The 25,162-nt window shown below is 35.8% G+C and overlaps 1 protein-coding gene across 1 annotated transcript; it reads left to right on the top strand.

Annotated features, from left to right (window-relative positions):
* Positions 1-1,048: 1,048 nt before the first annotated feature.
* On the top strand, positions 1,049-11,891 carry LOC110449571 (the record flags this gene model as incomplete). Its single annotated transcript, XM_021496521.1, has 9 exons — positions 1,049-1,198; positions 1,407-1,562; positions 1,772-1,878; positions 2,540-2,640; positions 7,052-7,157; positions 7,526-7,666; positions 7,779-7,918; positions 8,126-8,240; positions 11,326-11,891. Coding segments are annotated over 9 exons (1,187 nt in total), but the record flags the coding sequence as incomplete, so codon positions are not given.
* Between the last annotated feature and the right edge of the window lie 13,271 nt (positions 11,892-25,162).

The following is a 25,162-nucleotide window of genomic DNA, read 5'->3' as shown; positions in this document are numbered from 1 at the left end:
TTATACTAAACCTTCTTGCACCGAACAGACACTCGTAGCAGATAATAATATGTTATATGTTCATGTAATATTTTCACTAAGTTGCAGTTTGTAAATACGCATGCACGTATGTGCAAAGTTTTGCCTAGTATGCAACGCGTCCCTTAATCGAACGATCAAATTAATCTGTTTTGTCAAATCTTTTTACAGGCAAAAAGCGTAAATCGTTCACACAGCCATTGTTTGAAACCAGTCTGTCTGGAAACATTACGACATTGTAATGCGTACGTAAAAACAGTGACAGCTCATATTGAATAAATCAAATGCTTATCACCATATCAGCGCGTGATAACTTTGACCAACAGTCCCTAATTAGGAAGCAAAGTTTTATCTTCATATAAGATAAAGACATATAATGTTTTCATTAACTATCTGGTAACAAGACAGTTACCACCACAACGTGAAAGCAATATGTAATGCTGACGTCTTAAACCTTATATAAAGTGTTTTTTTTTAATTACATGTGTACAAGACTGATAGCTTGTGTCATCAATTTTACAAATGATGCCGCGTTAATTGGAAACAATAAACGAAAGCGAAACTGAATGACCAAAAAGAAAATGTGTTTGATGTAAATCTGTTATCATTTTACTCTAGTTTCAGAGCTCTTAAACATTTCTGTATCATAAAAAAACAACTAAACTAACAAGTTCGGTTTCACATGATGTGCTGGAAACGCTAATCCTTCCGGAGCATCTGGTTCGCCGAGTTTTACATGTAGGGGGATCATATTATATGCTCTTCGGTGTGTATTTCTAAAACGTTTTATTTATATCGAAGAGCTTGCTGACTTCGTCTGTGTGCAATGACGATTTATAGAAAAGTTATCAATTTCGATAGTCATACTATCATTTGTATACGACGTTCACTGCTGTTTAATCACTCCTACCAGTATCGTCGTAATTCCCCTCTAAAATAAACTCATACATAATGAGTTTATGTTACCGACACAACCACACGGACATGTGTTGTTATTTTGTTCTCATTATTCAGTGCATTACTTGTCCAGGTTCTGCTGTCCTACTATCGTCACTACCATTCCTAGGGTCATTGCTGTTCGCTGTGAGTGCCGCGTCACACACCCCGATACTCACACCCATGTACATACTGATGGTGACGGGGCGGATCCTGTTAGCGTTTGGTGAAACGCCTCTCTGTTGTGAGTATACGAACTGCTATAACCATAAATAAAATAAAAATAATAAATCCATCATATGTAACGTAACACTACTTCAATTCATGTTTGTAGTCTGACTTACATGAGGTAAACGGTAACAAAAATCGGCGGCCTTCTACATATAAATGTTGAATAGAGACACACATGGTATTTATGTGTTCAAAATAATATAATTCATTTTTTTGTCCAGTCGTACAAGGCCGAGTTGTCGCTCACTGGTTCTCGGACGAGTCTCTCTTGCCTCTGTCCTTCATAATACTTAGTCAACGTGGAGGCTCGATGCTCACCTTTTTTCTCACGGCGACTATCGCTAATGATATTGGATTCGGAGTGGCCATATGGACCGGTAGGTTAAAATCCTTTTTTCCCGTTGCCATCACAGCTACGATCCATTTGTTTAAGAAATGTTGTTATCTATTTCTTTTGTATGTAAAAATAATTTTATGCAATTTCGACTTGAATATTCATTACCAAGAAATATATACATGCATAATACTGAACCTGTTTTCATATGTATTTTATGGCATTTCATGATTTGTAATATTATGTTACCAGGGACGTTCCTTTGTGGACTTGGTGTTTTATCAGCCTGTTGCCTTGCCATAGTTCTCAGGAAAGGTCAGATGGACCAGGCAACAAAGGACACGGATATCAGTCAGACTGTGAGTGGACTAAAAGTTTATTACCCTGCTGTCGCCGTAACCTGTTGTCTGTCATCCATTTATAGGTTGACTTCAAATATCAATCCCGTATGTACAAAGATACATGCATATCAATATATAAAATGAAATGGTTTGAATCTGTTTCACAATACATCACATATTAGCCTCGTTGCAAACTATAATTAGACAAAAGAAAAGTACTGCACTTGGCAAAGTGCTGTGTGAGGTTACAGTTAACATGACCTCATAAAGAGAATATAGACTTACTTCGAAGAAAACCTTATCCTTATAAATTACGGGCACTCCCCCTCCCCCTCCTGTCATAATTTTCAAAAGTGGGAGAAAACGAGGAATAAAAACGTCATTAAATTTGGTTGGACGGAGCACCAGATCAGAAACGGAACAAACGAAATGATTAAAAAGACGATGGTAGGTTTCTTTTTATCAGTGTAATATTTTGTCACTGAGCCTTTCTTACATTTTGATCTAATACGTCGTATATACTAAATGACCACAGGAGGCCAGGCAGAAAGATGTTTTCTAAAATTCTATAGCCTGATTTTTGTTCTGTATGCAATAGAAAACACATTGACCACATTATATTTTATAAAATGAATTAGATCATCCATGATGCGCTACATTATTTCCATTCTGCTTACAGACGCTTGCCGATATAAAGGCCGTCCCCAGAAAGTTTTGGATACATGTATGCATGGTAGCTTTGTTATATGGCCAGATAATCAGCTTTCATGCGAACTTACCGTAAGTATTCTGATTCGTGGATATGTAACCTAAAAAGTTGTAATCTAGTTTTCGAAATATCTGAAAATATTTTATGGTGAAGTACATGTAAGTTCTGAATTTCACGAACTTATTTGCAGACAATACTATATTTAAAATTATTTAAGACCGGATGCATGCATTTTGATCATTTACAACCTTGTTTGAGCATTTTTGACCAAGGAACTTAGAAACACGCTTTTTTCAGTAAGACTTATTTCTTATTCCTCCTGAATTGGACTTTTATAATTTGTGTTGTCCAGTTAAGTCAGATGAAAAATTACGGTTTACAATGAATGCAAAGTTTACAAGGCTGTTTATGTTTTCAAGAAAATTCAGAGAGGAGGAATTAGCGTGAACATTATATAAAATAATTTATAGCAAAATAACAAAACATACGCTGCAGACGTAATTTGTCTTTAATTTCACCACCAAATTGTTAAGCTCTTCATTTCCTGACTTCTGTCAATGAACTGTTATCGGGTTGAACATTTTGTTATTTGAATATTCCTTGTTTCTTCAAGACTGTCATTTATATTTCAACCCATTGGATGAATATCGTTAACATTTTTCTCTGAATGTCAACTCTGAACAAAAAACCAAAGTATTCTCCTCATTCGATGAAAAAAATACATGTACAATCCTCAGGAAAAAAATATATGCTCAGAATAATTATACATGCTAAGCTTGTATGTTGGAGAAGTCATTGTTATCGTTACAGAAAGTATTTGTTATCGTTACAGAGAGTATTTGTTATCGTTACAGAGAGTATTTGTTATCGTTACAGAGAGTATTTGTTATCGTTACAGAGAGTGTTTGTTATCGTTACAGAGAGTATTTGTTATCGTTACAGACAGTATTTGTTATCGTTACAGAGAGTATCTGTTATCGTTACAGTGATTATTTGTTATCGTTACAGAGTATTTGTTATCGTTACAGATAGTATTTGTTATCGTTACAGAGAGTATTTGTTATCGTTACAGAGAGTATTTGTTATCGTTACAGAGAGTATTTGTTATCGTTACAGAGAGTATTTGTTATCGTTACAGAGAGTATTTGTTATCGTTACAGAGAGTATTTGTTATCGTTACAGAGAGTATTTGTTATCGTTACAGAGAGTATTTGTTATCGTTACAGAGAGTATTTGTTATCGTTACAGAGAGTATTTGTTATCGTTACAGAGAGTATTTGTTATCGTTACAGAGAGTATTTGTTATCGTTACAGAGAGTATTTGTTATCGTTACAGAGAGTATTTGTTATCGTTACAGAGAGTATTTGTTATCGTTACAGAGAGTATTTGTTATCGTTACAGAGAGTATTTGTTATCGTTACAGAGAGTATTTGTTATCGTTACAGAGAGTATTTGTTATCGTTACAGAGAGTATTTGTTATCGTTACAGAGAGTATTTGTTATCGTTACAGAGAGTATTTGTTATCGTTACAGAGAGTATTTGTTATCGTTACAGAGAGTATTTGTTATCGTTACAGAGAGTATTTGTTATCGTTACAGAGAGTATTTGTTATCGTTACAGAGAGTATTTGTTATCGTTACAGAGAGTATTTGTTATCGTTACAGAGAGTATTTGTTATCGTTACAGAGAGTATTTGTTATCGTTACAGAGAGTATTTGTTATCGTTACAGAGAGTATTTGTTATCGTTACAGAGAGTATTTGTTATCGTTACAGAGAGTATTTGTTATCGTTACAGAGAGTATTTGTTATCGTTACAGAGAGTATTTGTTATCGTTACAGAGAGTATTTGTTATCGTTACAGAGAGTATTTGTTATCGTTACAGAGAGTATTTGTTATCGTTACAGAGAGTATTTGTTATCGTTACAGAGAGTATTTGTTATCGTTACAGAGAGTATTTGTTATCGTTACAGAGAGTATTTGTTATCGTTACAGAGAGTATTTGTTATCGTTACAGAGAGTATTTGTTATCGTTACAGAGAGTATTTGTTATCGTTACAGAGAGTATTTGTTATCGTTACAGAGAGTATTTGTTATCGTTACAGAGAGTATTTGTTATCGTTACAGAGAGTATTTGTTATCGTTACAGAGAGTATTTGTTATCGTTACAGAGAGTATTTGTTATCGTTACAGAGAGTATTTGTTATCGTTACAGAGAGTATTTGTTATCGTTACAGAGAGTATTTGTTATCGTTACAGAGAGTATTTGTTATCGTTACAGAGAGTATTTGTTATCGTTACAGAGAGTATTTGTTATCGTTACAGAGAGTATTTGTTATCGTTACAGAGAGTATTTGTTATCGTTACAGAGAGTATTTGTTATCGTTACAGAGAGTATTTGTTATCGTTACAGAGAGTATTTGTTATCGTTACAGAGAGTATTTGTTATCGTTACAGAGAGTATTTGTTATCGTTACAGAGAGTATTTGTTATCGTTACAGAGAGTATTTGTTATCGTTACAGAGAGTATTTGTTATCGTTACAGAGAGTATTTGTTATCGTTACAGAGAGTATTTGTTATCGTTACAGAGAGTATTTGTTATCGTTACAGAGAGTATTTGTTATCGTTACAGAGAGTATTTGTTATCGTTACAGAGAGTATTTGTTATCGTTACAGAGAGTATTTGTTATCGTTACAGAGAGTATTTGTTATCGTTACAGAGAGTATTTGTTATCGTTACAGAGAGTATTTGTTATCGTTACAGAGAGTATTTGTTATCGTTACAGAGAGTATTTGTTATCGTTACAGAGAGTATTTGTTATCGTTACAGAGAGTATTTGTTATCGTTACAGAGAGTATTTGTTATCGTTACAGAGAGTATTTGTTATCGTTACAGAGAGTATTTGTTATCGTTACAGAGAGTATTTGTTATCGTTACAGAGAGTATTTGTTATCGTTACAGAGAGTATTTGTTATCGTTACAGAGAGTATTTGTTATCGTTACAGAGAGTATTTGTTATCGTTACAGAGAGTATTTGTTATCGTTACAGAGAGTATTTGTTATCGTTACAGAGAGTATTTGTTATCGTTACAGAGAGTATTTGTTATCGTTACAGAGAGTATTTGTTATCGTTACAGAGAGTATTTGTTATCGTTACAGAGAGTATTTGTTATCGTTACAGAGAGTATTTGTTATCGTTACAGAGAGTATTTGTTATCGTTACAGAGAGTATTTGTTATCGTTACAGAGAGTATTTGTTATCGTTACAGAGAGTATTTGTTATCGTTACAGAGAGTATTTGTTATCGTTACAGAGAGTATTTGTTATCGTTACAGAGAGTATTTGTTATCGTTACAGAGAGTATTTGTTATCGTTACAGAGAGTATTTGTTATCGTTACAGAGAGTATTTGTTATCGTTACAGAGAGTATTTGTTATCGTTACAGAGAGTATTTGTTATCGTTACAGAGAGTATTTGTTATCGTTACAGAGAGTATTTGTTATCGTTACAGAGAGTATTTGTTATCGTTACAGAGAGTATTTGTTATCGTTACAGAGAGTATTTGTTATCGTTACAGAGAGTATTTGTTATCGTTACAGAGAGTATTTGTTATCGTTACAGAGAGTATTTGTTATCGTTACAGAGAGTATTTGTTATCGTTACAGAGAGTATTTGTTATCGTTACAGAGAGTATTTGTTATCGTTACAGAGAGTATTTGTTATCGTTACAGAGAGTATTTGTTATCGTTACAGAGAGTATTTGTTATCGTTACAGAGAGTATTTGTTATCGTTACAGAGAGTATTTGTTATCGTTACAGAGAGTATTTGTTATCGTTACAGAGAGTATTTGTTATCGTTACAGAGAGTATTTGTTATCGTTACAGAGAGTATTTGTTATCGTTACAGAGAGTATTTGTTATCGTTACAGAGAGTATTTGTTATCGTTACAGAGAGTATTTGTTATCGTTACAGAGAGTATTTGTTATCGTTACAGAGAGTATTTGTTATCGTTACAGAGAGTATTTGTTATCGTTACAGAGAGTATTTGTTATCGTTACAGAGAGTATTTGTTATCGTTACAGAGAGTATTTGTTATCGTTACAGAGAGTATTTGTTATCGTTACAGAGAGTATTTGTTATCGTTACAGAGAGTATTTGTTATCGTTACAGAGAGTATTTGTTATCGTTACAGAGAGTATTTGTTATCGTTACAGAGAGTATTTGTTATCGTTACAGAGAGTATTTGTTATCGTTACAGAGAGTATTTGTTATCGTTACAGAGAGTATTTGTTATCGTTACAGAGAGTATTTGTTATCGTTACAGAGAGTATTTGTTATCGTTACAGAGAGTATTTGTTATCGTTACAGAGAGTATTTGTTATCGTTACAGAGAGTATTTGTTATCGTTACAGAGAGTATTTGTTATCGTTACAGAGAGTATTTGTTATCGTTACAGAGAGTATTTGTTATCGTTACAGAGAGTATTTGGTGATAGAATACGGATTCTCTGCGACTTCTTCTTCATACATCACTGGCTCGGCTGTATTACCCTTCATCGTGGGTCCTCTCATAGCTCTCGCTTTGGTACGTCGCGAATTTATCTGATCGTTACAATTACTGCTATCAGTATTTTTTTAAACTTTGTTTAAACTGAAAAGCTGGTGCTTTCCTTCAATAGACGACAGAAACATGATTGGTAATGAAAGAACTTCATTTTATCATAATATCATAAAACAACACGTCACGTTATCTGCAATGCTTATCATGAGAAAATCGCAATGTTTATTGTGTTTTTTATCAACTTTGTTTATTGTATTTACAGGTACTGTATATAATGTAAACTACAATCTCCATAAAAGCTAATTTTAAGATGCGGATTGGTTGATATGTTGATAATTGTAACAACCATGGTATAAATAAGTAAATAATATAACTATATTTGATATTTTCAGAATAAGATCGACTGTATCGGCGTATTGATGACCTGTGCAGCAGCGACCATGATACCTGTTTTTTCTTTGTTAGGGTTTAGTCCATCCGTTCATCCACTCATTCTCACCATAACGTTGGGAATTGCTAATATTGTTACTGAAGTAAGTCTGATTTTACTTTTGATTTGATTTTTTTTTTTTTTTCTAAAGTGGTATTTTTTTAGTATTTGTTTTCTTTTCTATAAGACCACTCAATCAATTATTCCTTTTTCAGCTCGGTATGTGGCAAGTAGCGGTATTATTGTTGCCTCGTGCGCGCTTTGGAACTGTAACCGGCATAATGTACCTCGTACGGAACACTGTTATAGGACTTTCACTGCTATTAGACGGGTATTTACTACAGAAACAAGATAAGTATGTTTGTTTATATTTAATGCCTACAAGTAGTATATATGTTAACCTTATTGAGGATTTATGAAAAACATATATAATCCAAAGTAATGTCCGTCCACCTATCGCTTTTACACATTAAGTCAATGCTTCCCCATGGACAAATCTACACTATATTGTTACATTGTGACGTAAAATGTATGTATGTTCTCCACATAAATGTACTTACAGACAGGGAATCAGCCGTCCACTGAGAGGGTACCGTGATTTCTTCCTGGCACTTGTTATCATGACGTCATTGTCTGTCCTCTGTGGTATACTGCTGAATGTGGTGGATATTACGGACGTAAGTATTTAAAACGAAGATTATTCTTCATTATACAAGAGAAAATGAAATCTCCTGATTGGTCACCATTATACACTATATGCATGATGATGTCCTTTGACCAGCATGTAGCTGCGGTTGATATTATTACTCTGTCGATCACTTTCTAGCTGAGCTTGACACAAAATGTTTTTATTCACTAGGATTTTTTTATACCGTTGTTCTATAAACTAATCAAATTAAAACTAAAGATCCCATCCTATCGCAATTTTCTACTTGAAATACTACTTCAATCAATAATACGAAGTTCCAATTTGAGATCTTTTCAATAACAATGTGATTTAGTTAACCAGACTTTTTATAGTGTTTATGAAGTGTCCTGTCAATTGCTACGTTTTTTTTTACTTGCTTTCTTCTAAATTGTTAAGTCAGTGAAATTGCCCTTGACAACACAATAAATAATATCAATTGTATTTGGAAAATCGAAATCAAATTTAAACGAAATTTTGTTGATATCTTTCGGATGAACCTACGGTTAGGAAAAAACAATTTGATTAATATTTCGTCGTCATTCCCAAAACCTATGCAGCTACGGTGGTGAATAGTGTTGCACAGTATATACATTAATTAGAATGAAGTGTAGCACTGTGTAAGCGCGATGGAGTGAAGTATAATATACAAAGTTAATGGGATAGAGTGTAGCANTGACAACACAATAAATAATATCAATTGTATTTGGAAAATCGAAATCGAATTTAAACGAAATTTTGTTGATATCTTTCGGATGAACCTACGGTAAGGGAAAAACAATATGATTGATATTTCGTCGTCATTCCCAAAACCTATACAGCTACGGTTGTAAATAGTGCTGCACAGTATATACATTAATTGGAATGAAGTGTAGCACTATGTAGAAAGTAAGTGCGATGGAGTGAAGAACAATATACAAAGTTAATGGGATAGAGTGTAGCACAATATACAAAGTTAATGGGATAGAGTGTAGCACAATATACAAAGTTAATGGGATAGAGTGTAGCACACTATACAAAGTTAATGGGATAGAGTGTAGCACAATATACAAAGTTAATGGGATAGAGTGTAGCACAATATACAAAGTTGATGGGATAGAGTGTAGCCCAATATAAAAAGTTAATGGGATAGAGTGTAGCACAATATACAAAGATGATGGGATAGAGTGTAGCCCAATATACAAAGTTAATGGGATTGAGTATAGCCTAATATACAAAGTTAATGGGATAGAGTGTAGCACAATATACAAAGTTAATGGGATAGAGTGTAGCCTAACATACAAAGTTGATGGGATATAGTGTAGCCCAATATACAGGTTAATGGGATAGAGTGTAGCATAATATACAAAGTTACTGGGATAGAGTGTAGAACAATATACAAAGATGATGGGATATAGTGTAGCCCAATATACAGGTTAATGGGATAGAGTGTAGCCTAACATACAAAGTTGATGGGATATAGTGTAGCCCAATATACAGAGTTAATGGGATAGAGTGTAGCACAGTATACAAAGTTAATGGGATAGAGTGTAGCACACTATACAAAGTTAATGGGATAGAGTGTATCACAATATACAAAGTTAATGGGATAGAGTGTAGCACAATATACAAAGTTAATGGGATAGAGTGTAGCACAATATACAAAGTTAATGGGATAGAGTGTAGCCTAATATACAAAGTTAATGGGATAGAGTGTAGCACACTATACAAAGTTAATGGGATAGAGTGTAGCATAATATACAAAGTTACTGGGATAGAGTGTAGAACAATATACAAAGTTAATGGGATAGAGTGTAGCCCAATATACAAAGTTAATGGGATAGAGTGTAGCACAATATACAAAGTTAATGGGATAGAGTGTAGCACACTATACAAAGTTAATGGGATAGAGTGTAGCACACTTTACAAAGTTAATGGGATAGAGTGTAGCACAATATACAAAGTTAATGGGATAGAGTGTAGCCCAATATACAAAGTTAATGGGATAGAGCTTAGCACAATATACAAAGTTGATGGGATAGAATTTAGCCCAATATACAAAGTTAATGGGATAGAGTGTAGCCTAATATACAAAGTTGATAGGATAGAGTGTAGCCCAATATACAAAGTTAATGGGATAGAGTTTAGCAATGCAAACAAAGTAGGTTGGATGGAGTGTAGCACAGTATACATATCAAGTTGACGAAATTGAAGCAGAGTATACTAATTAGGTAGGATAGAGAGTAGCAAATAATCCAAAGTAAGTGGAATAAAGTGAACTACTGTTAACAAAGAAAGTTGGATATAGTGAAGCAGAGTATACATATTAGAAGGGACAAACACATATTTAGCGGGATTATCTGTATTAATGAAAAACGGGAACTGGAGAGTAGTATATACATTAGATGGGATATACCATAGGTTACAAACTAAATGGGATTAACTGTAGCTACAAATTCAGTTGACCGTACTAACAAATAACATATTTGTTTTATAGACAGTACTATACAAATTAAGTAGGATTGTAATATAAAATGCAAGTGGAACTGACAGTAGTTACAAAGAAGCGGAATAAACTGTTGCTACAAATTCCTTGGACCTTAGGTACATATCAATTCAGATAGACAGTAGAATACACATTGAGTGGGGCAGGCAAAAGTAAACAAATACAACAGGATTAATTGTAGCTACAAATTAAGTGGGATAAACTTGAGTTATAAACTAAGCTGAATAGACAGCAGTATATATTTAAGTGGGATAGACAATAGTTAACTAATATAGCGGGACAGACAGTAATAATCAATAAAGCGGAAAAGACTTTGGTTAAGTGTGATAGACTTTAATTGTACAAGTTGACACATTATTTGTTAAGGAAGTAAGTTACACATTAAGTGGTATTGATTGTAGTTACAAATAATGGATGCTAGACTAGAACATACAAATAAAATCGAATATATAACAGTTCTTGTTGATACCAATTACTTTTGCATAGGTTTCATAATACCTATGCCTTATGAATGAAACAATGCGATGCAATATTATTGTTGTATATGTCATATTTTGTAATTTTCATATTATGCATTTTTTAACTTATACAGACATGTGCAATAAACCAGCGTATAGGGAGATGGAAAAGCAGTACTGACGAAAATATCAGGTTATTACATACGGGCACCAGTACGGACATATCGGATAAGAACTCTCCTGTTGTTGGTAGTACGGACACAGACGATGCACAATCTGAACGGTCGACAGAACAAAGAGAATAAACAAAAAATCTCCAAGCTTTGATATCGGTGCAATTCTAAGTTTTACGATGAAAATAGCCTTGTAGTTAAGTTATTTTGACGGCGCAATATGTTCCAAGACATTGGTTTTATTCCCGGTCTGTCATTTAAAATGATACTATAACATGGTATTGGTGACAATTATGATGCTTAATACTTGTTTGCCTGGTTTCGAATTGTAACTTCCTAATGCACGAACAGGTAATCAGAACTTTTATAAAAAGATCTTTTTCAGTGTTTACATAATTCTGAAGGTTATCGTATCCAGCAACTAAGTGAACAAACTTCGTGTAACACTTTCCGATACACAGTACCGATTTCAGGAAAGATATGTGCTGGAGCACTTGTTCGAGTTAGAAATAAATTAAAAAAAAAAAAATACATTGAACTTGTCTGTTTTTTTATCGATGTCATATGGATTCTCAACTATTTTATACTTGCGTTGTATATATTTCTATACAAGCTTTGAGTACTTAAATTATTCTGCCAATACACGAGACACAAGCATTACTGATAATGTAGTAATGTATTAACACGCCATTGTTTTATTTCATCTGACGCAATCTGATCTGATAAAAACAGACATACAAGTTAATATTTCATTATATTTACAAATTCTGCATTGAAAGGTAGAGGACGTGATGTTGTTTCATTACATGAGATATACATTAATTTAGAGACGGAGCTAAAGAAGTTATCATGTTATAACATGTGACACAATTTGTAGCGAAAGACATATATAAAGATGTTAGTAATTATATTACATGTGATGCAATCTGAAGTGATAGACATTTATAAAGACGTTATCATAATAAAACATGTGATATAATCTGACATGAGACAGTATCATTTTTTTTACATGTGATACAATATATTGCGGTAGACAGGAATACACAATCTATATTGTTAAATAAAGACCATAAAACATATTATTGTGTTTCCTGTAACATAATTTGTATTGGTGGTCAGAGTTGTATTTTATATGACACAATGTACATCGATAGACAGACATACAAACTATTACATGTGACACAGTCTGTAATGATAGACAAAGTTAATACATTATTTTTCATACATTACACGTTTAACAATCTCTATTGAAAGTATTAACGTTTGACGGATTTTGCTACTAGAAGCTAGCAAACCATTATTTGGCTTCAAAAATTACTTTCCGTTTACGATGTATGCTTTACGCTAGCAAAGCAAAGTAAGGCTCACTAAGTGAAAATGTTGTCTACCAAAAATCGAAAAGAGGAACGAGATCAACAATCAAATTGCTGAATCACTCAACAATAAGACCATTGCCCGATCCCTGGCCTAGTTCAATATTAGCATCATATCATATCGTACTTCTCTTTCTCACCGCCTTAAATCAAACACAAATCGTAGCGGCCAGAGGCTCTGAGTGATAATGACGTAAAACACGACCCATTCCAAATAATCAAGTAGTTTAAATGTGCCTTTTAAATCTACTCCAAATATATGATATATGCTGTTAAATGTTGAACCCATGTTGCACTACAAAACCACATGAAAGGCCATACCAAAACGCACTGTTAAAACATTCTGCGGTCCGTGTAAGCTGCAAAGTATTTTCTTAACTATCTGTGCTGGATTATATGATTGATTTCCTCCTCGCTGATTCTAATGTATATTCTATTATACCGTGAGCGTATTAAACATGTAGTTATTCTCGTTATAGACATGTGGAAAAGTCTTCTTTCTCTTTCATGTGTGTGTCTTGCGTTCATCATTTAAAAGAAACAACTGATCAACACACACGTGATCGCACCTAAAATGGTAATAGTAACCGTATGCCAAACATGAATTACACTGGACTATATACAGCTGTATAGGACTCGTTAGTGATGCAAGGGAATGAAAGGATGGAAATCGATATTGACTTAAACTACTTTAGAAGCAGAAGAGGAGGTGTGTTAAACCTCATAATTACACGTTTACAGGGTGTACATCATGAGTTAATACTCACCTGGAAAACTTGGATAAGATGTTTATTGATGCATTTTCATTTTATTTGAAAAATTCGATATTCAAAACGAATTTAGGAAAGAATCAACATGAATACGTGTGTATAAAGATGTATGAACCTTTTAAAATTATGTGCGGATAGTACGAGTTTTTAGTGCTGACTGTTTCTCCTTGAGTACAGGTAGAATACGAATTCATGCATCTATTTATTTCATATATGTAGCACTGCTTTGCTTACATACTTTTATTGATTCAATAGGTCGATAAAGTCTTGCGGAAGTAAATGATTCAAAATTAATTACCAAACATGTGTTACAACTAACAAATGCATAACTATATCAAAGGTATATACAGGAATGAAAATTAAACGCGATTTCAATTTTAAAGGTAAATAATATAGCAAATTCGAACAAAAATTATGGCTCAATTTAAGCTGCTATCATTCCCTTTAAATATTGATTTTACCGACTAATTTCATGAGACTGGCATGAAATAAAGTACACTTAGTTATAGCGATTCCCAACTCCCCTGTCTAGGTCATATATAACAAGTGTTATATTAGGGATAAATCTGGAGTGCGAGGAGGCGAATTCACACGGACGATGCCATGTGTTGCCAGAAAGTCCAAACTATATCCGATCCAATCAATAATGAAGAAATCCTACAAAGTTTGTCCGTTCTCTCTCGATATCTATCACGATATTCCCAGGAAAGCCGTTAACTCCATAATAAGGGGAAGCAGGGACATTCCTATCAAATCAGAATCGTCCGATGTATTATACATCATACTAGTTAGTCGTCCCTGTTTGGTGTAAGTAAGTGTCAAGGTTAGTGATTGATGCAAAAGATTCCGTGGTGTCCTAGATTTTTAAGTTCAGAATAATACAGATGATCAAAGTTGCAATAGAACTTGATTGAAAATAAGCCGTAAAACAACACGTATCTATATGAGAGAATGTTTGGAGTTCAGTGCAAGAAATGAACTTTAATGGTAGGAAAGTGTATGAGAGAGAGATTTTTAAGTGTACAGTATAAGGCATTTCAGTTATTAGTAGAACTGGATGAGTGGGATAACTTAAAGTGTTCAGTGTGAAGAAGTTACGTTAATGGTAGAAATGTAAGATTAAGTGAGAGAAAGAAAACAGTCAATGTAAAGAGGTTACTTTAATGATAAGAATGTGTGAGTAAGTGAGAAAATGTTAAGTGTTTAATGTGAAGATGTTACGTTAATGATAGGAATGTGTGAGTTAGTGAGAAAATGTTAAGTTTTCATTGTAAAGAGGTAACTTTAATGATAAGAATGTGTGAGTTAGTGAGAAAATGTTAAGTGTTTAATGTGAAGATGTCACTTTAATGATAAGAATGTGTGAGTTAGTGAGAAAATGTTAAGTGTTTAATGTGAAGATGTCACTTTAATGATAAGAATGTGTGAGTTAGTGAGAAAATGTTAAGTGTTTAATGTGAAGATGTCACTTTAATGATAAGAATGTGTGAGTTAGTGAGAAAATGTTAAGTGTTTAATGTGAAGATGTCACTTTAATGATAAGAATGTGTGAGTTAGTGAGAAAATGTTAAGTGTTTAATGTGAAGATGTCACTTTAATGATAAGAATGTGTGAGTTAGTGAGAAAATGTTAAGTGTTTAATGTGAAGATGTTACTTTAATGCTAGAAATGTGTGAGTTAGTGAGAAAATGTTAAGTGTTTAATGTGAAGATGTTACTTTAACGATAGCAATGTGTGAGTTAGTGAGAAAATGTAAGTGTTTAATGTGAAGATGTTTCTTTAATGATAGAAATGTGTGAGTTAGTGAGAAAATGTTAGTGTTTAATGTGAAGATGTTTCTTTAATGATAGAAATGGTTGAGTTAGTGAGAAATTGTTAGTGTTTAATGTGAAGATGTTACTTTAATGATAAAAATGTGTGAGTTAGTGAGAAAATATTGTCAAGTTTATATTGTAAAGATGTTACATTAATGATAGGAATGTGTAAATAAGTGCTAAAAAGTTATATGTTTATTGTAAAGAGGTTACTTTAATGATAGGAATGTGTGAGTTGGTGAGAAAATGTTGTTAAGTGTTTTATGTTAAGAGGTTACTTTATTGGTAAATGATGTAGAATGTGAGGTAATGATTAGTGAGAAGAGGTCCAATGTAACTTAAAGTATTAGAATGTGTGTGCAAATGACAGAATGTTAATGTTGCGATACTTAAACAATCATATTTTAAATTTATTTCAACATTATCGTATTACAAAGTCCAATGTATCCATGGGTCGCCCGTGACTCAATATCCTGCTTCTTTTTTGTCAGTGAAACAGAATCGCAAAGAGGTGAATTTGTATGACAGCTACCAAAAGATAGTATCATACTGTATCTATTTCATTCATTAATAGCATCAATGCTGGTTGTTATAACACGATGTTTCATAAATGAAAATATTCATTAAATGTAATGTTGAAAAAATCAAACAGACCTTTCAACGCATGTTATATCATGCATGATTTACAAAAATTAATAATTTTACAACTTCTCAATATAAATGTATTAATAATCCTAGTAAAATATGTAACCCGTTCAATCTTGTTTTAATATTCATATTTCTTATCCTCATGCAATATTCCACACAAATCACCTTTAGTGTACCATGTTTACCTCAGATGCTACTATTCGTAAATTTCCTTTCGTATTAACTTACACAAATAAAAGCTGTCATGCTTGGTTTCCTTTGTTATTCTTTATGTGAAAAATAAAGAAATTTTGTTTATGATACTGTAGGTAGATTAAAGGTACTATACTTTTTTCCTGTCGAGCGTGTAATGTTTCACAGTATTTTTCGAATAAATTAACATAGTTAATCAAACACTGGAACACTATCAATATAAGGGCGTCCTGCTGGGTATGAAGTTAGCACTGTGTGTGGAGGTATAGCATATACTGACGGATGTGGATTGGTACATGTATCAAAATTATGACTTGAGAATATCTGTGTTCACGCAAATTAACCTTATTACTTTGCCTATTGTACATTTCATATTAATATGTCAAAACATATTCAAAGTCCTTGAGTGATCAAAATACAATAGATGGAAATTTAGAATATTCTATGATAATATATTTCTCCTCGGGATTTAACAAAAATAAAAGTAAAATGATAAATATAGATGATATTTCAATCAATCTTCTATTGAATTAACCGTTTAAATGTTTCATATAAACACAAATGAACCTTGCATCCTTGTTTTTTTAATAATTGTTAACAAAAACAAAAATATACGTGAGTGTCAAGAAAACTGAATTTCGAACTAAAAATGAACAAAGGCGAGACATTTACACGGGACCTCTTTCGAAAGGACAAACAGAATAAGAACAGGTTCTCTAGAAAGGGAGACGGTTGCTGCTTCACCGACCATACCAACCATATAAGTATAGGCTCAATGTCGTCCGACAATACCAGCCAATTCAATTTAGGCTGAATGTCGTCCGACCATACCAACCATGTAAATATAGGCTGAATGTCGTCCGACCATACCAACCATGTAAATATAGGCTCAATGTCGTCCGACCATACCAACCATGTAAATATAGGCTCAATGTCGTCCGACCATACCAACCATGTAAATATAGGCTCAATGTCGTCCGACCATACCAACCATGTAAATATAGGCTCAATGTCGTCCGACCATACCAACCATGTAAATATAGGCTCAATGTCGTCCGACCATACCAACCATGTAAATATAGGCTCAATGTCGTCCGACCATACCAACCATGTAAATATAGGCTCAATGTCGTCCGACCATACCAACCATGTAAATATAGGCTCAATGTCGTCCGACCATACCAACCATGTAAATATAGGCTCAATGTCGTCCGACCATACCAACCATGTAAATATAGGCTCAATGTCGTCCGACCATACCAACCATGTAAATATAGGCTCAATGTCGTCCGACCATACCAACCATGTAAATATAGGCTCAATGTCGTCCGACCATACCAACCATGTAAATATAGGCTCAATGTCGTCCGACCATACCAACCATGTAAATATAGGCTCAATGTCGTCCGACCATACCAACCATGTAAATATAGGCTCAATGTCGTCCGACCATACCAACCATGTAAATATAGGCTCAATGTCGTCCGACCATACCAACCATGTAAATATAGGCTCAATGTCGTCCGACCATACCAACCATGTAAATATAGGCTCAATGTCGTCCGACCATACCAACCATGTAAATATAGGCTCAATGTCGTCCGACCATACCAACCATGTAAATATAGGCTCAATGTCGTCCGACCATACCAACCATGTAAATATAGGCTCAATGTCGTCCGACCATACCAACCATGTAAATATAGGCTCAATGTCGTCCGACCATACCAACCATGTAAATATAGGCTCAATGTCGTCCGACCATACCAACCATGTAAATATAGGCTCAATGTCGTCCGACCATACCAACCATGTAAATATAGGCTCAATGTCGTCCGACCATACCAACCATGTAAATATAGGCTCAATGTCGTCCGACCATACCAACCATGTAAATATAGGCTCAATGTCGTCCGACCATACCAACCATGTAAATATAGGCTCAATGTCGTCCGACCATACCAACCATGTAAATATAGGCTCAATGTCGTCCGACCATACCAACCATGTAAATATAGGCTCAATGTCGTCCGACCATACCAACCATGTAAATATAGGCTCAATGTCGTCCGACCATACCAACCATGTAAATATAGGCTCAATGTCGTCCGACCATACCAACCATGTAAATATAGGCTCAATGTCGTCCGACCATACCAACCATGTAAATATAGGCTCAATGTCGTCCGACCATACCAACCATGTAAATATAGGCTCAATGTCGTCCGACCATACCAACCATGTAAATATAGGCTCAATGTCGTCCGACCATACCAACCATGTAAATATAGGCTCAATGTCGTCCGACCATACCAACCATGTAAATATAGGCTCAATGTCGTCCGACCATACCAACCATGTAAATATAGGCTCAATGTCGTCCGACCATACCAACCATGTAAATATAGGCTCAATGTCGTCCGACCATACCAACCATGTAAATATAGGCTCAATGTCGTCCGACCATACCAACCATGTAAATATAGGCTCAATGTCGTCCGACCATACCAACCATGTAAATATAGGCTCAATGTCGTCCGACCATACCAACCATGTAAATATAGGCTCAATGTCGTCCGACCATACCAACCATGTAAATATAGGCTCAATGTCGTCCGACCATACCAACCATGTAAATATAGGCTCAATGTCGTCCGACCATACCAACCATGTAAATATAGGCTCAATGTCGTCCGACCATACCAACCATGTAAATATAGGCTCAATGTCGTCCGACCATACCAACCATGTAAATATAGGCTCAATGTCGTCCGACCATACCAACCATGTAAATATAGGCTCAATGTCGTCCGACCATACCAACCATGTAAATATAGGCTCAATGTCGTCCGACCATACCAACCATGTAAATATAGGCTCAATGTCGTCCGACCATACCAACCATGTAAATATAGGCTCAATGTCGTCCGACCATACCAACCATGTAAATATAGGCTCAATGTCGTCCGACCATACCAACCATGTAAATATAGGCTCAATGTCGTCCGACCATACCAACCATGTAAATATAGGCTCAATGTCGTCCGACCATACCAACCATGTAAATATAGGCTCAATGTCGTCCGACCATACCAACCATGTAAATATAGGCTCAATGTCGTCCGACCATACCAACCATGTAAATATAGGCTCAATGTCGTCCGACCATACCAACCATGTAAATATAGGCTCAATGTCGTCCGACCATACCAACCATGTAAATATAGGCTCAATGTCGTCCGACCATACCAACCATGTAAATATAGGCTCAATGTCGTCCGACCATACCAACCATGTAAATATAGGCTCAATGTCGTCCGACCATACCAACCATGTAAATATAGGCTCAATGTCGTCCGACCATACCAACCATGTAAATATAGGCTCAATGTCGTCCGACCATACCAACCATGTAAATATAGGCTCAATGTCGTCCGACCATACCAACCATGTAAATATAGGCTCAATGTCGTCCGACCATACCAACCATGTAAATATAGGCTCAATGTCGTCCGACCATACCAACCATGTAAATATAGGCTCAATGTCGTCCGACCATACCAACCATGTAAATATAGGCTCAATGTCGTCCGACCATACCAACCATGTAAATATAGGCTCAATGTCGTCCGACCATACCAACCATGTAAATATAGGCTCAATGTCGTCCGACCATACCAACCATGTAAATATAGGCTCAATGTCGTCCGACCATACCAACCATGTAAATATAGGCTCAATGTCGTCCGACCATACCAACCATGTAAATATAGGCTCAATGTCGTCCGACCATACCAACCATGTAAATATAGGCTCAATGTCGTCCGACCATACCAACCATGTAAATATAGGCTCAATGTCGTCCGACCATACCAACCATGTAAATATAGGCTCAATGTCGTCCGACCATACCAACCATGTAAATATAGGCTCAATGTCGTCCGACCATACCAACCATGTAAATATAGGCTCAATGTCGTCCGACCATACCAACCATGTAAATATAGGCTCAATGTCGTCCGACCATACCAACCATGTAAATATAGGCTCAATGTCGTCCGACCATACCAACCATGTAAATATAGGCTCAATGTCGTCCGACCATACCAACCATGTAAATATAGGCTCAATGTCGTCCGACCATACCAACCATGTAAATATAGGCTCAATGTCGTCCGACCATACCAACCATGTAAATATAGGCTCAATGTCGTCCGACCATACCAACCATGTAAATATAGGCTCAATGTCGTCCGACCATACCAACCATGTAAATATAGGCTCAATGTCGTCCGACCATACCAACCATGTAAATATAGGCTCAATGTCGTCCGACCATACCAACCATGTAAATATAGGCTCAATGTCGTCCGACCATACCAACCATGTAAATATAGGCTCAATGTCGTCCGACCATACCAACCATGTAAATATAGGCTCAATGTCGTCCGACCATACCAACCATGTAAATATAGGCTCAATGTCGTCCGACCATACCAACCATGTAAATATAGGCTCAATGTCGTCCGACCATACCAACCATGTAAATATAGGCTCAATGTCGTCCGACCATACCAACCATGTAAATATAGGCTCAATGTCGTCCGACCATACCAACCATGTAAATATAGGCTCAATGTCGTCCGACCATACCAACCATGTAAATATAGGCTCAATGTCGTCCGACCATACCAACCATGTAAATATAGGCTCAATGTCGTCCGACCATACCAACCATGTAAATATAGGCTCAATGTCGTCCGACCATACCAACCATGTAAATATAGGCTCAATGTCGTCCGACCATACCAACCATGTAAATATAGGCTCAATGTCGTCCGACCATACCAACCATGTAAATATAGGCTCAATGTCGTCCGACCATACCAACCATGTAAATATAGGCTCAATGTCGTCCGACCATACCAACCATGTAAATATAGGCTCAATGTCGTCCGACCATACCAACCATGTAAATATAGGCTCAATGTCGTCCGACCATACCAACCATGTAAATATAGGCTCAATGTCGTCCGACCATACCAACCATGTAAATATAGGCTCAATGTCGTCCGACCATACCAACCATGTAAATATAGGCTCAATGTCGTCCGACCATACCAACCATGTAAATATAGGCTCAATGTCGTCCGACCATACCAACCATGTAAATATAGGCTCAATGTCGTCCGACCATACCAACCATGTAAATATAGGCTCAATGTCGTCCGACCATACCAACCATGTAAATATAGGCTCAATGTCGTCCGACCATACCAACCATGTAAATATAGGCTCAATGTCGTCCGACCATACCAACCATGTAAATATAGGCTCAATGTCGTCCGACCATACCAACCATGTAAATATAGGCTCAATGTCGTCCGACCATACCAACCATGTAAATATAGGCTCAATGTCGTCCGACCATACCAACCATGTAAATATAGGCTCAATGTCGTCCGACCATACCAACCATGTAAATATAGGCTCAATGTCGTCCGACCATACCAACCATGTAAATATAGGCTCAATGTCGTCCGACCATACCAACCATGTAAATATAGGCTCAATGTCGTCCGACCATACCAACCATGTAAATATAGGCTCAATGTCGTCCGACCATACCAACCATGTAAATATAGGCTCAATGTCGTCCGACCATACCAACCATGTAAATATAGGCTCAATGTCGTCCGACCATACCAACCATGTAAATATAGGCTCAATGTCGTCCGACCATACCAACCATGTAAATATAGGCTCAATGTCGTCCGACCATACCAACCATGTAAATATAGGCTCAATGTCGTCCGACCATACCAACCATGTAAATATAGGCTCAATGTCGTCCGACCATACCAACCATGTAAATATAGGCTCAATGTCGTCCGACCATACCAACCATGTAAATATAGGCTCAATGTCGTCCGACCATACCAACCATGTAAATATAGGCTCAATGTCGTCCGACCATACCAACCATGTAAATATAGGCTCAATGTCGTCCGACCATACCAACCATGTAAATATAGGCTCAATGTCGTCCGACCATACCAACCATGTAAATATAGGCTCAATGTCGTCCGACCATACCAACCATGTAAATATAGGCTCAATGTCGTCCGACCATACCAACCATGTAAATATAGGCTCAATGTCGTCCGACCATACCAACCATGTAAATATAGGCTCAATGTCGTCCGACCATACCAACCATGTAAATATAGGCTCAATGTCGTCCGACCATACCAACCATGTAAATATAGGCTCAATGTCGTCCGACCATACCAACCATGTAAATATAGGCTCAATGTCGTCCGACCATACCAACCATGTAAATATAGGCTCAATGTCGTCCGACCATACCAACCATGTAAATATAGGCTCAATGTCGTCCGACCATACCAACCATGTAAATATAGGCTCAATGTCGTCCGACCATACCAACCATGTAAATATAGGCTCAATGTCGTCCGACCATACCAACCATGTAAATATAGGCTCAATGTCGTCCGACCATACCAACCATGTAAATATAGGCTCAATGTCGTCCGACCATACCAACCATGTAAATATAGGCTCAATGTCGTCCGACCATACCAACCATGTAAATATAGGCTCAATGTCGTCCGACCATACCAACCATGTAAATATAGGCTCAATGTCGTCCGACCATACCAACCATGTAAATATAGGCTCAATGTCGTCCGACCATACCAACCATGTAAATATAGGCTCAATGTCGTCNGTAAATGATGTAGAATGTGAGGAAATGATTAGTGAGAAGAGGTCCAATGTAACTTAAAGTATTAGAATGTGTGTGCAAATGACAGAATGTTAATGTTGCGATACTTAAACAATCATATTTTAAATTTATTTCAACATTATCATATTACAAAGTCCAATGTATCCACGGGTCGCCCGTGACTCAATATCCTGCTTCTTTTTTGTCAGTGAAACAAAATCGCAAAGAGGTGAATTTGTATGACAGCTACCAAAAGATAGTATCATACTGTATCTATTTCATTCATTAATAGCATCAATGCTGGTTGTTATACCACGATGTTTCATAAATGAAAATATTCATTAAATGCAATGTTGAAAAAATCAAACAGACCGTTCAACGCATGTTATATCATGCATGATTTACAAAAAATAATTATTTGACAACGTCTCAATAGAAATGTATAAATAATCCTAGTAAAATATGTAACCCGTTCAATCTTGTTTTAATATTCATATTTCTTATGCTCATGCAATATTCCACACAAATCACCTTTAGCATACATGGTGTCCATGCTTATCCGTAATTATATGAAACTGCGACCTAGCAGAGATAACCTCAGATGCTACTATTCGTAAATTTCCTTTCGTATTAACTTACACCTATAAAAGCTGTCATGCTTGGTTTCCTTTTTTATTCTTTATGTGAAAAATAATGAAAATTTGTTTATGATACTGTAGGTAGATTAAATATACTATACTCTTTTTTCTGTCGAGCGTGTAATGTTTCACAGTATTCTTCGAATAAATTAACATAGTTAATCGACCACTGGAACACTATCAATATAAGGGCGTCCTGCTGGGTATGAATGAGCACTGTGTGTGGAGGTATAGCCTATATACACTGACGGATGTGGATTGGTACATGTATCAAAATTATGACTTGAGAATATCTGGGTTCACGCAAATTAACCTTTTTACTTTGCCTATTGTACATTTAACATTAATATGTCAAAACATATTCAAAGTCCTTGAGTGATCAAAATACAATAGATAGAAATTTAGACTATTCCATGATAATATATTTCTCTTCGGGATTTAACAAAAATAAAAGTAGAATGATAAAATAAGGATGATATTTCAATCAATCTTCTATTGATTTAACTGTTTAAATGTTTCTTATAAACACAAATGTACCTTACATTCTTGTTTTTTAATAATTGTTAACAAAAACAAAAGAATACGTGAGTGTCAGGAAAACTGAATTTCGAACTAAAAATGATAGAACAAAGGCGATACACTTACACGGGACCTCTTTCGAAAGTACAAACAGAATAAGAACAGGTTCTCTAGAAAGGGAGACGGTTGCTGCGTCACCGACCATACCAACCATATAAATATAGGCTCAATGTCGTCCGACCATGCCAGCCAAATATATTTAGGCTCAATGTCGTCCGACCATACCAACCATGTAAATATAGGCTCAATGCCGTCCGACCATACCAACCATGTAAATATAGGCTCAATGTCGTCCGACCATACCAACCATGTAAATATAGGCTCAATGTCGTCCGACCATACCAACCATGTAAATATAGGCTCAATGTCGTCCGAACATACCAACCATGTAAATATAGGCTCAATGTCGTCCGAACATACCAACCATGTAAATATAGGCTCAATGTCGTCCAACCATACCAACCATGTAAATATAGGCTCAATGTCGTCCACAATATTAACCATGTAAATATAGACTCAATGTCGTCCGACAATACCAACCATATAAATATAGGCTCAATGTCGTCTGACCATACCAACCATATAAATATAGGCTCAATGTCGTCCGAACATACCAACCATGTAAAGTATAGACTCAATGTCGTCCGACAATACCAACCATATAAATATAGGCTCAATGTCGTCCGAACATACCAACCATGTAAAGTATAGACTCAATGTCGTCCGACAATACCAACCATATAAATATAGGCTCAATGTCGTCCGAACATACCAAACATGTAAATATAGGCTCAATGTCGTCCAACCATCCCAACCATGTAAATATAGGCTCAATGTCGTCCAACCATATTAACCATGTAAATATAGGCTCAATGTCGTCCGAACATACCAACCATGTAACTATAGGCTCAATGTCGTGCAACCATACCAACCATGTAAATATAGGCTCAATGTCGTCAAACCATACCGACCATGTAAATATAGGCTCAATGTCGTCCAACCATACCAACCATGTAAATATAGGCTCAATGTCGTC

This window comes from Mizuhopecten yessoensis, unplaced genomic scaffold (assembly GCF_002113885.1).
Source record: "Mizuhopecten yessoensis strain PY_sf001 unplaced genomic scaffold, ASM211388v2 scaffold4647, whole genome shotgun sequence".
Taxonomy (NCBI): Eukaryota; Metazoa; Mollusca; class Bivalvia; order Pectinida; family Pectinidae; genus Mizuhopecten; species Mizuhopecten yessoensis.
The sequence above is the reverse complement of the archived record's forward strand: the minus strand, read 5'-3'. Positions and strand labels throughout refer to the sequence as shown.